Below are 11600 nucleotides of genomic sequence, written 5' to 3'. Positions count from 1 at the left end.
CCTCCAGAGAATTCTCTTGCGATGGTGTTGATTTCTCCATGTATGGGCACCTTGTGCCCTTGATCTCCTACTGGGGCCGCTGTCGTCAGGGCCCCTTGCGGCTCTTGTAGGTAATCCTTCAAGAAACCACCTCTTACCAATTCATCCAACTAGAATCCCAATGTCAGACAATTGCGTAGGTTGTGGCCAATGGCTTGGTGGAACTCGCACCAAGCGTTTTTAATGGGCCCTAGCCTCTTATCAGTTTTTGGTGGAGGCTTTAATCTGTTGGCCACGTCGGGGGTGGCGATCAGATCCTTCAGTTCCACCCGAAAATTGTATCTGGGTGGGATGTTCTCTCTCGTGTGTGCCCTGGTTTGAGGCTTTCTGGCTTCGTATGGCGGATGTGCTCCTGGGGCCTTTTTCTCCGTCATTGCCTCATGTACCCTTATGGGGGTGAGGACGACCTGTTCCTCGAGGTCGGACAGGGCCAACGCTACCGCGTTTTTCTATCACCCGATCCTCTGCAACGATGTGCGCCACAACTCGACGCAAAGTGTCTTTGGGCAACATCTGATCAGCGAGTCGCTGAAGGGTCCTGGCAGCACTCCTTTAGTGAAGGCGTGCACTGTCATGGCTTCGTCCTTGGTGTGTAGTTTCACCACTTGTACCCTAAACCTGTTTAAGAATTCTTTCAAGGACTCTCTCTGGTATTGCCTTACGTCAAAGAGATCGTAAGAGATTGGAGGGGGAGCCCGGTTGACAATGTATTGTTCTCTGAACAACGTTGTGAATTGATCGAACAAAGTAATATGTTCGCTAGGAAGGCTGAAGAACTAGTCTAACGTTGTGTCTGCCAGTGTACTCATGAATAACTTACAGTACACAGCGTCGAAGCCTCCTGAGAGCATCATCTGGGTGTGGAACGCTGTGATATGCGCCTCTGGGTCCTCTACACCTGTGTGGCTGGTATTACAATGTCCATGATCACCTGAGAGAACGACATGGGGCGAGCCCATGCTGGCCGAGGCGGGGCTCGGTAATCCAGGGTGCGCTCTCCTACATTCTGTAAATTCCTGCGCAGTTCCTTATTGGTTCTACGCAACTTTTCATTATTCGCTTGAGATGCGGCCAAATCAACTTGGAAACGATCCTCGCCTCTTGAAGGGCGCGTATGGTCTCCATGAATTGTTGTATGGTAATGTTGCTCCTCCTGAGGGTGCAACAGATCCTTGCCTCGTGCTCCTCATGTTGATGGTGGCTCTCAACACGATTGTGAATAGGACCTAGTTTTATCAGGCCCCACGGTGGGCGCCAAATGCTCTCGCCGGTTGACTCGGTTGCCGGTTGACTCGGTTGCCGGTTGACTCGAACGACAGCTTCAGGCCCCGCCTGTCTCCGTCTGGAATCGAACTTCCTTGGGTAGAAGAAAGCTTCACTTGTAAAGACAAAAGGGCGCCCTTATGGCCGTTTGCACTCCGACGCTCAAGACAGTAAGGGCTAGAGAAACAGTAATGTGTAAAAGCAGTTTCAGTCTTAGAAACGGCGTACCATGCTAAGGTTCTTACCACCCTATTTATAGGTTGTATCTAGGGTTACTTCTGCAATGCTCCCACGTCTCTTAGTGGGCTTAGGGTTCCTGGGAGAATGTCCTTGAACCGCTATTACACAATCTCAGCGTAATCTGACGCATAGGACTTCCCTTTTCTAAAGTGCATAGACCTAACAACGTAGCCGCCAAGGTACCTACTCATGTACCAGCGCTGCGACAAGTATTCACGTGTCATGCATGCAGTCTTTCCCTGGAAACCCTAACCCTAACGGGCCTTAGTGCCTCCAAGGAACACTTGCTTGTGCCGTACCCGAATGTACCATACACACCCCATGCATGATCCTCCCGTGACTTAGGTCCTTTTGGTATCTAGATGTTAACTCATACTATTCGTGGGGCCTAGCTTAAGTGACCCACTCTTGCTATCAGTCCATCGATGTGTGATGTCTTTCTCTCAGGCCGATGACCGAGGTCTGGTTTGTACAATATTGTTGAGTTTTTAAAATAAATTTTTCAAACTTTAGAAAACTTATTTGTAATGTAAAGTTATACTTTCAAACTTTTAGAGAATTTAGTTATAAAATTTATTGAATACATTAAAACTGTGTAGTTTTTAATTATTTATTTATAAATAGATTTAATTATATTTATTTATTGAAGTTTGAAAATTTTTGAGTGTTTTATTAGTGTTTTACCATAAATCTTTGGAATTTAACGCATGTTAAAAGAACCTTCATTATTTTGTTTAAGTTTTAGAATAAACCTTTGAAACTTAACAAAGGTTAAAAAAACTTCCATTAATTTGTTGAGGTTGTAGAATAAACCTTCATTGAAAGTTAAAAAAACCTCCCTTATTTTGTTGTGATTTTAGAACAAACTTTTGGAATTTAACGAACATTAAAAAAATCGTCGTTATTTTGTTGATATTTTAGAATAAACCTTTGAAAGTTAACGAAGGTTAAAAAAACCTCCGTTATTTTTGTTGATGTTTTAAAATAAACTTTTGAAATTTAACAAATGTGAAAAATAGCCTCCGTTATTTTGCCAAGGTTTTAGAATAACCTTTGGAACTTAGTGAAGGTTAAAAAGACCTACATTAACTAAATCAATTCCTAGGGTTATATTAACCTCCGTTAAAATCTTTTTTCTTGTAGTGTACATCCTTTTGATATACTACCAGTAATTTGGAACTCACGTATTGCTTTAACAACTAGACCACTAGTTTTTTTAGATAGAGAAGTTAAAACCATCCAGCCCAAAACTCTTACAACTATCACAATTCCATACAACTTTCCTTATTTTAGATTAAGAAGTCAATTAAATTAGAGTTGTATCATCCTCAGTTAAAGTTGGGAAAAGTACTTCATCCAGTTTAACTAGGGGTGGGCATGCATTGCATTTTCCAAAATTCAATCTAGATCCAATCCAAATCCAAATAAATGGATTGGATTTAAAATCCATATCCACTTTAACTAGATCAAATATATTTGGATTTTTTTTAAATCCATTTAAAGTGGATTAAATCTGTTGATCAAGAGTGATCAAAGGCTTTGAAGAATCCAAATCCAAGTGTTTGATGCGAGGCTGGAGTTGCTGCTGTGTTTAGGATAGGATCTGGGTAGTTTATTTGTGTAATCCACTCTTTGTTGAATCTAAAGCTAAAGTGTTTTTAAAATCTTTTAAGATTAAAGTGTTTTTCAAACTAAGTGAAAAACAACCTGTTGTTTTTTCGAAACAACTGATTGTTTTACTCTTAGGTGTTTTTGAAAAGGTTGAAAACTGTTTTGGTTGGTTGACTTGCTGTCAAACCAAAACAATCGATTGTTTCGTGATTTCAATCGATTGTTTGTTTGAAAATCCTAACAAAATTCTGTTTTGTTAGTTGAGTGTGCCTTAAATGATTTTCAACTGAATACGCTCCTGTATTAAATGCTTTGACCAATCTTTGAAAGCTATAAATAGTTTGTTTATGTTTTATAACAAAAACAAAGAAAAACAGATTTGAGCTTTTTAGTTGTGAAAGATTGCTTTCAAGTTTTGAACATTCACTTTTTAGCTTTGGTTTTCTCAAGAGAGAGTGGAATAGGATTACATCTGTATTGATTTCAGTTTGTTCTGTAAACAAGAGTAATTCGTTCTGAATTCTTTGTAATTTCCGGTGTTGTAAGCCAAGGAGTGTTGTATGCTTTGGAGGTTGTCAAGATCAACATTCTTGGTGTGTGTTGTGCCAAAGGAAGTGTGTTTCTTGAAGGGTTCAAGGTCACTTCTTTGGTGGTTTTGTGTGTAATTTGTATTTGATTGCTTAGTGGATTGCCCAGTGGCTTCTAGGGACTGGATGTAGCTCTTGGTTTAAGAGTGAACCAGTATAAATTGTTTGTGTATCTCTTTCTTCCCTTAAACTCATTTAAATTCAGTTGTTATTGCTTTGCTGGTGTAAACAACCGATTGTTTCGAAGAAACAACCGATTGTTTTTCTGGTGCTTAGCTATTTTGTGCTTTATATCTTGGCTAACTAAATTTCTGATTGAGTTTCATACAAAGGATTTTGTTCTAGCTTAAAAAGTTTTCAAAAAATCCCTTTAAACAATTCACCCCCTCTCGTTTAAGACTATATATTCTAACAAAATCTACATTAAATCCATTTTGTTAATTATATTGAATCCACTTTGTCAATTACATTAAATTCATTTTGATATGGACACAAACTAACTTGGCTCGAACTGGGCCTAAGTCGACTCAACCTGGACGTGGACCGACTCGACTAGACATCAGTCCGGGCTCGGACGACCCGACATCGGTTCGGGCCCGAACGACCCGTATTCGGTTCGGGCCCAGACGACCCGACATCGGTCCGGACCCGGACGACCCGACATCGGCCCGAGCTTGGACAACCCGACTTCGGGCTAGGCCTGGACAACTCGACAACGGCCCCGGCCCGGACGACTCGACATCGTCCCCAACCTGGACGACTCAACATCGGCTCCGACCCGAACGACTCGACATCGTCCCGAACCGGAACGACTCGAAATCGAGCTGGGCCCGCTCGCCTCGACATTGGCCTGGGCTTGAACGACTCAAAATTGGCCTGGGCCCGCACGATTTGACATCGGCCCCGGCCCGAGCCCGAATGACTTAACATTGACCCGGGCCCGCTCGACTCGACATCGGCTTGGGCCCGCTTAACTCGACATCGGTCTAAGCCCGCTCGGCTCGACATCGACTTGGGCCTGCTTAACTCGACATCGGTCTGAGCCCGCTCAGCTCGACATCGGTCCGGGACCGCACGACTCAACATCGACCCCGACCCAGACGACTCAAAATGGGCCCGGTCCCAAACAACTTGACATCGACCTAGGCCCACTCGACTCGACATCGGCTCGGGACCGCTCAAATCAACATCGATTCGGGCCGCTCGACTCGACATCAACTCGGGCCCGCTCATCTCGACATCAGCCCGGGCCCGCTCGTCTCGACATCGGCCCGGGCGACTCGACATTGACTTGGGCTCGAACGACTTGACATCGTCCCGACTTTGCTTGGCTTGACTTTTGCTCCGGCCTGCTAGGCTAGACATGGGCCTTAGACTACTCGGCTCGACATGGGCCTAGGTCCATTCTGCTTGACATGGGCTTGGGCTGCTCGTCTCGACATGGGCTCGGGCCCGCTAGACTCAACATTGGCCCGGGCCAGCTCGACTTAATATCGACCTTGGCCCGCTCAGCTTGACATCAACCTAGACCTGGACCTGCTCGGCTCGACATCGGCCTGGGCTCGCTTGGCTCGACTTTAGCCCTGGCCCAGTGGTCTGGATATCGACCTGGGCCCGCTCAACTCAATATCAAACTTGAAAGACTCAACTCGACATGGGCCTGGACCGGCTCGACTAGACATTGGCATGAGCCAACTCGGCCCAATATCGGCCCCGACCGACTCGGGTCGACTTAATATCGGCCACTCAGCTCGACTTGGCCCAGGGTTGACTCGGCTTGACTTTGGCCCAAAATGACTTGGCTTGACTCTGGCCCATATCGACTCAATTCGACTTGGGCCCGAACGACACAACTCGACATGGACTTGGGTCGACTTTGCTCAACCTGGACCCGAATTGTCTTGGCTTAACCTAGATCGAGCCAAGTCAAAATCCAACCCAAAATGCAATTTGGATAATCCAAAAATATATCCAATCTATATCTAATCCATATCCAATTAAATAGATTAGATTTAAAATCCAAAAATATGGATTTGGATTTGAGATAAATCTATTTAAATGGATCAAAACTAATATGGATTTAGATAATTATGGATTGGATTTTGTAATTTGGATTTTTTTGTCCACCCTTAACTTTCACCGTACAATCTCCAAAATTTGAGAATCGTTCCTGGAAGCTAATTTTGATTTCCTATTTTAGAATATTAGGTTCGTCACACCAAGAAACCCTAATTCTCAGGCCATTTATAGTATTGTGTGTGGCTTTCCATTAATTGTAGAGTGGTAAAATTTTGAATTAGAGTCACCTTTTTTTTAATCCATTTTACCCTAGTCTTTTGCTAATATAAAGCTTTTATTTTATGATTCAGCAAAGATAATTCAACCAACAATTACTCCTGATCTTTTTTTCCTGCTAAGCTTAGATTTTGAGAGTCGTCCTTAGTATCTTAAACTTTTATTTCCTCTAGAATTGTTTATTTTCTACAATGTAGGTTGCCAAACACGTCCCTATTCCAGTCTTTTAGCCCCCTTTCACAGTTTTGAGCTTTTCCTTTCATTTAGACATATAATTTCTACCCCAAACCTCAGTTGTCCATAGCTTTTCAATTTCCTTGTGAAAACCACTATGATCCTGCAAAAAAAATTCATAAATCTAAAGGGTTTTAAGCCCCAATCAAAAGATTTTTCCTTAAGGATATATAAGAGGACAATAGTAAGATATGCCCCTTCTAAAGCAAATTGCTTACTAAAGATTTGTGTTAAAAAATCACTTACAATACATTTTAAGCTCAATCCCATTACAAAAACGAGATAAAACATTCTAAAAATAAGATTTTCATCACCAAAATCTTCATTTTTTCAATATACTTAGAACTTTAAAAAATAAAATAAAATAAAATAATATATATATATATGTCCAAACTTCTATATGATCAGTATACCTATACGATACGCTCAAACAATTATCATTAATTTATATTTTTAATCATCAGTTATCAATTAACTTACAATTAGTCCGTATTTTGTTGTGAAATAGATAAAATATTTGTACTTACTTTCTTTCAATAGGTATTTTATATCCACTATTATTTTAGTGTTAAATTTCCATGAAAGAGAAGAAACGTAATTTGACTGTGAAATAGATAAAATATGTTTGTAGTTACTTTTTGTGAATAGGTAAATCTATACCCACTATTATTTTAGTGTTATATATGTAAGACAATTAAAATTGTAATGTTAAGATAGAATTGCATATAAAGTTTTCACAGAGTGAAAAAGAAAGTCTCTATTGTATATCATTATTAATTATTAATATTGGTTCTGTCTTCTGTGCTCTCTTAAATATGTACTATGTGTTTGCAACTTTTTATGTAATACTTTTGAATCCATTATTATTATACCAAATGTTTCTACATTGTTGGTACAGCGAATGATATTACACTTAACCTTAAAAAAAGTGTACTTTTTGAAAATGAATGCCCAATTAAAAGATGCACACCCAAACACTTCACATCTTGTAAACATTCATGGGTAAAGAGTACAAGATAGCCATGCAAATGGATTGAGAGGAAGACAATTGTAAAATTTGAATAAGCACTGGAAAAATATACATTTTTGTTTATTTATGAACAATCCTTCAGAGCTGGTACACATCAAAATTTTTGAGTTGATGACAAAAATTGCTGAACTTATAGCAACCAAGAAAAAGAAAAGAAAAATCTAGAAATCCAGTACTCGTATTCTTTCTTCCAGTTACCTAGTTGGTGCGGAGAAGATTCTGTTGTACCAAATAGAATGAAGTATCATATGAAATATGTCATACCTGACGGGGTTCTTGTGCCAAAGGAAATGGTGCTGCACCTTTTTTACCCTCATCTGCAATCGAAGATACTCCTTTTCCGGGATAGAAAGGAGTATATTCTTCAAATTAGGAATATCCTTCTCCAAAACAATGACTGCAAAGGATTCCCAATTCAAAACCTCAAAAAAGGGTGGCACAAAATTGTCAGATATTATAACTGGAACACATTCGTAGAAAATGGCTTCCACTACTCTTGGACTGTTCACTTCATAGCCTTTGGCACAAATGCAGTACTTGCTGGTCTTCATGTACTGAATGTAGTTCTTGTTGCCCTTTGACTTTGGCAATCTCCCAAAGATTTTCATGTCAGGGTCTTTGTTTTCCCAGTGCTGCAACAATATTGGCCTCACATATCCATGCATGCTCCCTGCAAAAAATGCCAGCGTTGTCCTCTTTGAAGCTGAATTACCGCCAAAATCCTTAGTGGGGATTTGAGCATTCCGAACATACGTTTCAGGAAGAGATGCATCCTTCCCAAAAACAAATCCTTCTTTTACATCAGCATTACAAAGGGCCCTTATGCATTTAGCCATATCAACCTTAGTTTCTCCAGGGGCCTGCATAGTTCAGAAGTATTTCGTATCATAAGATAATCCTCAGATGACACTAATGTGGTAGGAAATATCCAAGCTTTTGTGTATACTACACATACAAAGAGACAGCGATTTGTTCAAACTTAGAAGTAAGATATTATTTGAAATACAAACTTTTATGATAAAAACAGTTTTTGCTTCCTTTTTGTGCAGCTTAAAGAATAATAATATTTTGAAAATGTATCATGGTATGTTAAATGACATGTAGTTAGTGATTCCAACATTTTAACACAGAAAGGAGTTGAATCTGAAAAAGCATACCCAGTCATGGCAACCAACGAGAAAATGATCAGCACCTCCTGTTCTGTTCCAGAAAGTATATTTCCCTGAAATCATTTCTACATAGTTATGCAGATATTGAACAAGGTTCTTATGATTATGAGAACCCTGCACATACAATGCTTCCTCTAGCATTCGAGAACTGAATGGTAAGTAAAACAAGTGGGCCTTCTTTGGGTCTTTAGTTACAAATCTGTCATTGGCTTCCATTTGCTTCATAAACCATCCCTCAGAAGCATACAGTCCTGTGAGAAATGGTGAGTGCAGTATTGGCTTAGCTCCTTCCGTGTATACATACACTTTTAGAGTCTCTTCCATTAATTCATAGCTCCTGAAAATTTTACAGTCGCAAGACTATTTAAAAGGTGAAATATTTAATAAATATCAAGCATTCTGCCACACCGTTGGACACTTCTTTTACAGAATCACCCTTAATCTCTTCTCCTATGAAGAACATGTAGTAGCATTAGATAATTTTCCATGCAAATGTAAAACCTCCTTAGCCCAATATTTTTACATTTAGCTAAATGAACAAATCTGCCAAACATAATACTCCTGGTGGAAAACAAGGACATCATTGGGAGTCAATAAATGTAGAAATGTTGATTTAGTGTGCTAGATTTTGTTTGAGGTAACCAAAACAATGATACATATGAGGAAATGTTTTAACTGCAAAACAGACTGCACTTGTTTCATCTGAATGTGAAGATACATGTTTTCTGAAATAATCTGTCAGTAACAGTTGTAGTTCACTTTGTCAATAAATATTCATATATTGGAAGAAGCAATTTCACTTCTAGAGAATGATTCTAAAACATGCTTTTACTGAGGAGGGGATTAACCAAATAATACCTCTTGAACATGGAAACATTATGATAAATTGGACCATAAAAATTTGGATCCTTCTTTACAATTGGTGCATTTTCAATCTCTGATCTTGTGTGCAGTAGCTCTTCATCAACAGCTTCAAACCACCTTGGTCTCTAAAATAAAATTAAAAACATAAAAAGCACTGTCATATAAAAAAGGAAAACATTTCTAATCATTATAATAAAAGCTTAAATTTCACAATTTACTCACATACCATAGAACGATACGAAGCGTGGCTTTGAAGTAATAACTTGTTCATTTCAAATACTGTTGTAACTTCTGGAATTGGTGTATGATAATCTTTATTCTCAGTAGGCACACTGACCTTAGCATCCTTTAGTGATGAACTAACACTCTCTTCCTTCATGGAGTTAGTTATGTTGTCTTTCTGAAATAAAGATACGGTGGAATCATTTGATAACACTGCAGTTGTAATATCTGTGCTCACATTAGTTGAAGAAGCATATGGAGTTTCAGATTTTTGTTCAGATGATGAAACGTTGTGTTCTTGGAAACGGTTTGCAGAGAAACTCAAGCCGATAGTTTTGTTAAAACTGCAAGGTCCAGGATCTTCTGCCTGCTGTGTTTCAGATTTTCTGTCTGGTCTCATAATACTTTCCACCGTGGAACTTTGGTTAGAGCCACCAAATCCTAAAGATATGTTTGATGTGCGTTCTGGTTCCAAGACAAAACTAGTTCTTGGAATGGTCTCATTTTCCCCAAAGATCAAAGTTTTATTGGCAATCTCAAAGACATGATCAACAGTGAAGTTTGCTGGATTGAAAACTGTCACATTGCTAACCAATTTGGATTTAGAGGGCACATCTGAAGACTTGAAAGTACTACTTCCTGGTGTTGGTATCTTGTCAGCAGAGAATAGAGAGACTAGAACAGTTCCATATGGAAACTCAAGGTACTGAAAAGTTAAGATGACCGCAAAGGTAATGCCAATAAGCCACAACAATCTCTTTGTTTCCAGTTGAAGCAAGGATAAAAATTCTTGACCCATTTAGCTGAAATTCTTCAACTATTTCCGTTGAAGAGAATGTTCATAGCACCTCTGCAGGTAATACCAAAAATATAATAATGTCACTGTTAAACGAAAAATATGCAATTTTTTGTTCTGTACACCTCAAACAAATGCAACGTAAATACAGAGAACCATAGAAAAATTGACAAAAGCAAAAAGGGTAACCAAATTAAAGACTAGAGTAGAATTCACTTCCAGAAACAGATTTATCAATGTCCAAACAACAATGAATATACTTTTTCCCCAGTTTACACTAAGATACAGATGGCCTAAGAAAAACAGAAAATAGAAAAAGGAAGGTAATTGCTAACAGATCAACAACCAGCGTGGCGCAAAGAAACCAACTAATTTCCTAATTTTGAAGCAAGCAAGAGCCAAAAAGATCAGAAAAAAAAACAACAAATGCAGTACCTTCCTAACACAAAACCCACCAAGATGTTATCGTACCTCTTACCAGACACCAAACTACTAGTTTACAGCAACATGCAAACAAGAAAAGATAATTTCAATGACACCACCTATATAACACGCAAATCCCAATTCAACCAACAAGTCAAATTCCAAACTACAGCTTACTTTAACCAGTTATTTTTATATTTCCCAAGATATGAAATTAAGTAGAAAAAAAGATCAAAAGAAAAAATAATGAGAAATCACTTTGCAGGAACACAGTGAAAAATTTGATCACCTCTTTGGATATACGAACAAGAAAGAAGAATCCGATGCTTACTTGATATCAATAAATGAACTAAGGTTGCAAGATTTGTTCTTTTTGACTCAATCTTTTGCATGCAGCTTAGCAAACTCCAAGGTGGGGGGGCTGCGTGAAGAGTTGATTAAATTAATACTGATAAAAAGTTAAACAAAGAGTTAAATATTGGCTTGGAACCTTACGTGACACAGACACTGATGTTGGTCGTTCCTTCAACGCTCTTTCATTCACAGGTTGAGTTCTCAAAGTTGGAAACCATAAGAACGTGACTGAATTTATATCCACAACTTTCAAAGGGAAAACGGCAGAAGTTGTCATATTTTGACACAACACCCATTAGTCACGACACCAAGAAAGCCACCAGAATTTCCAATTTCACATTTCGAAACAAAACAAACTTCTCTTGCCTTATTGAATAAACTTTAATAAAACTTCAAACATGTTCTTTTTTATTAAAAGTTATAAAAATTTATGATTCTTACATGTTATTTAAATTTATTTTATTTTATAATAC

The 11600-nt window shown here is 38.8% G+C and overlaps 1 protein-coding gene across 1 annotated transcript; it reads right to left on the bottom strand.

Moving 5' to 3' along the window:
* Positions 1–7302: 7302 nt before the first annotated feature.
* On the bottom strand, positions 7303–11444 carry LOC137813536 (putative glycosyltransferase At3g07620). Its single transcript, XM_068615858.2, has 6 exons — positions 11269–11444; positions 11105–11194; positions 9559–10404; positions 9327–9457; positions 8457–8805; positions 7303–8159 (listed from the first exon to the last, which is right to left on the bottom strand). The coding sequence occupies exons 3-6, from the start codon at positions 10351–10353 to the stop codon at positions 7494–7496; spliced, it is 1941 nt and encodes a 646-aa protein (XP_068471959.2). The 5' UTR covers positions 10354–10404; positions 11105–11194; positions 11269–11444; the 3' UTR covers positions 7303–7493.
* Positions 11445–11600: the final 156 nt, after the last annotated feature.

The sequence above is a fragment of the Phaseolus vulgaris genome, chromosome 1, assembly GCF_051622355.1.
Source record: "Phaseolus vulgaris cultivar YP4 chromosome 1, ASM5162235v1, whole genome shotgun sequence".
Classification (NCBI taxonomy): domain Eukaryota; kingdom Viridiplantae; phylum Streptophyta; class Magnoliopsida; order Fabales; family Fabaceae; genus Phaseolus; species Phaseolus vulgaris.
Note: the sequence above shows the minus strand (reverse complement) of the source record. Positions and strands in the feature narration are given on the sequence as shown.

Bases quoted from the DNA above. Each gene is read 5' to 3' on its own strand.
- LOC137813536 (XM_068615858.2), bottom strand. From the start codon at position 10,353: ATGGGTCAAGAATTTTTATCCTTGCTTCAACTGGAAACAAAGAGATTG. The intron at 9,458-9,558 runs GTATGTGAGTAA...ATTTTATTTTAG, and splicing joins ACGCTTCGTATCGTTCTATG to AGACCAAGGTGGTTTGAAGC. The intron at 8,160-8,456 runs GTATGCTTTTTC...TGAACTATGCAG, and splicing joins TCGTTGGTTGCCATGACTGG to GCCCCTGGAGAAACTAAGGT.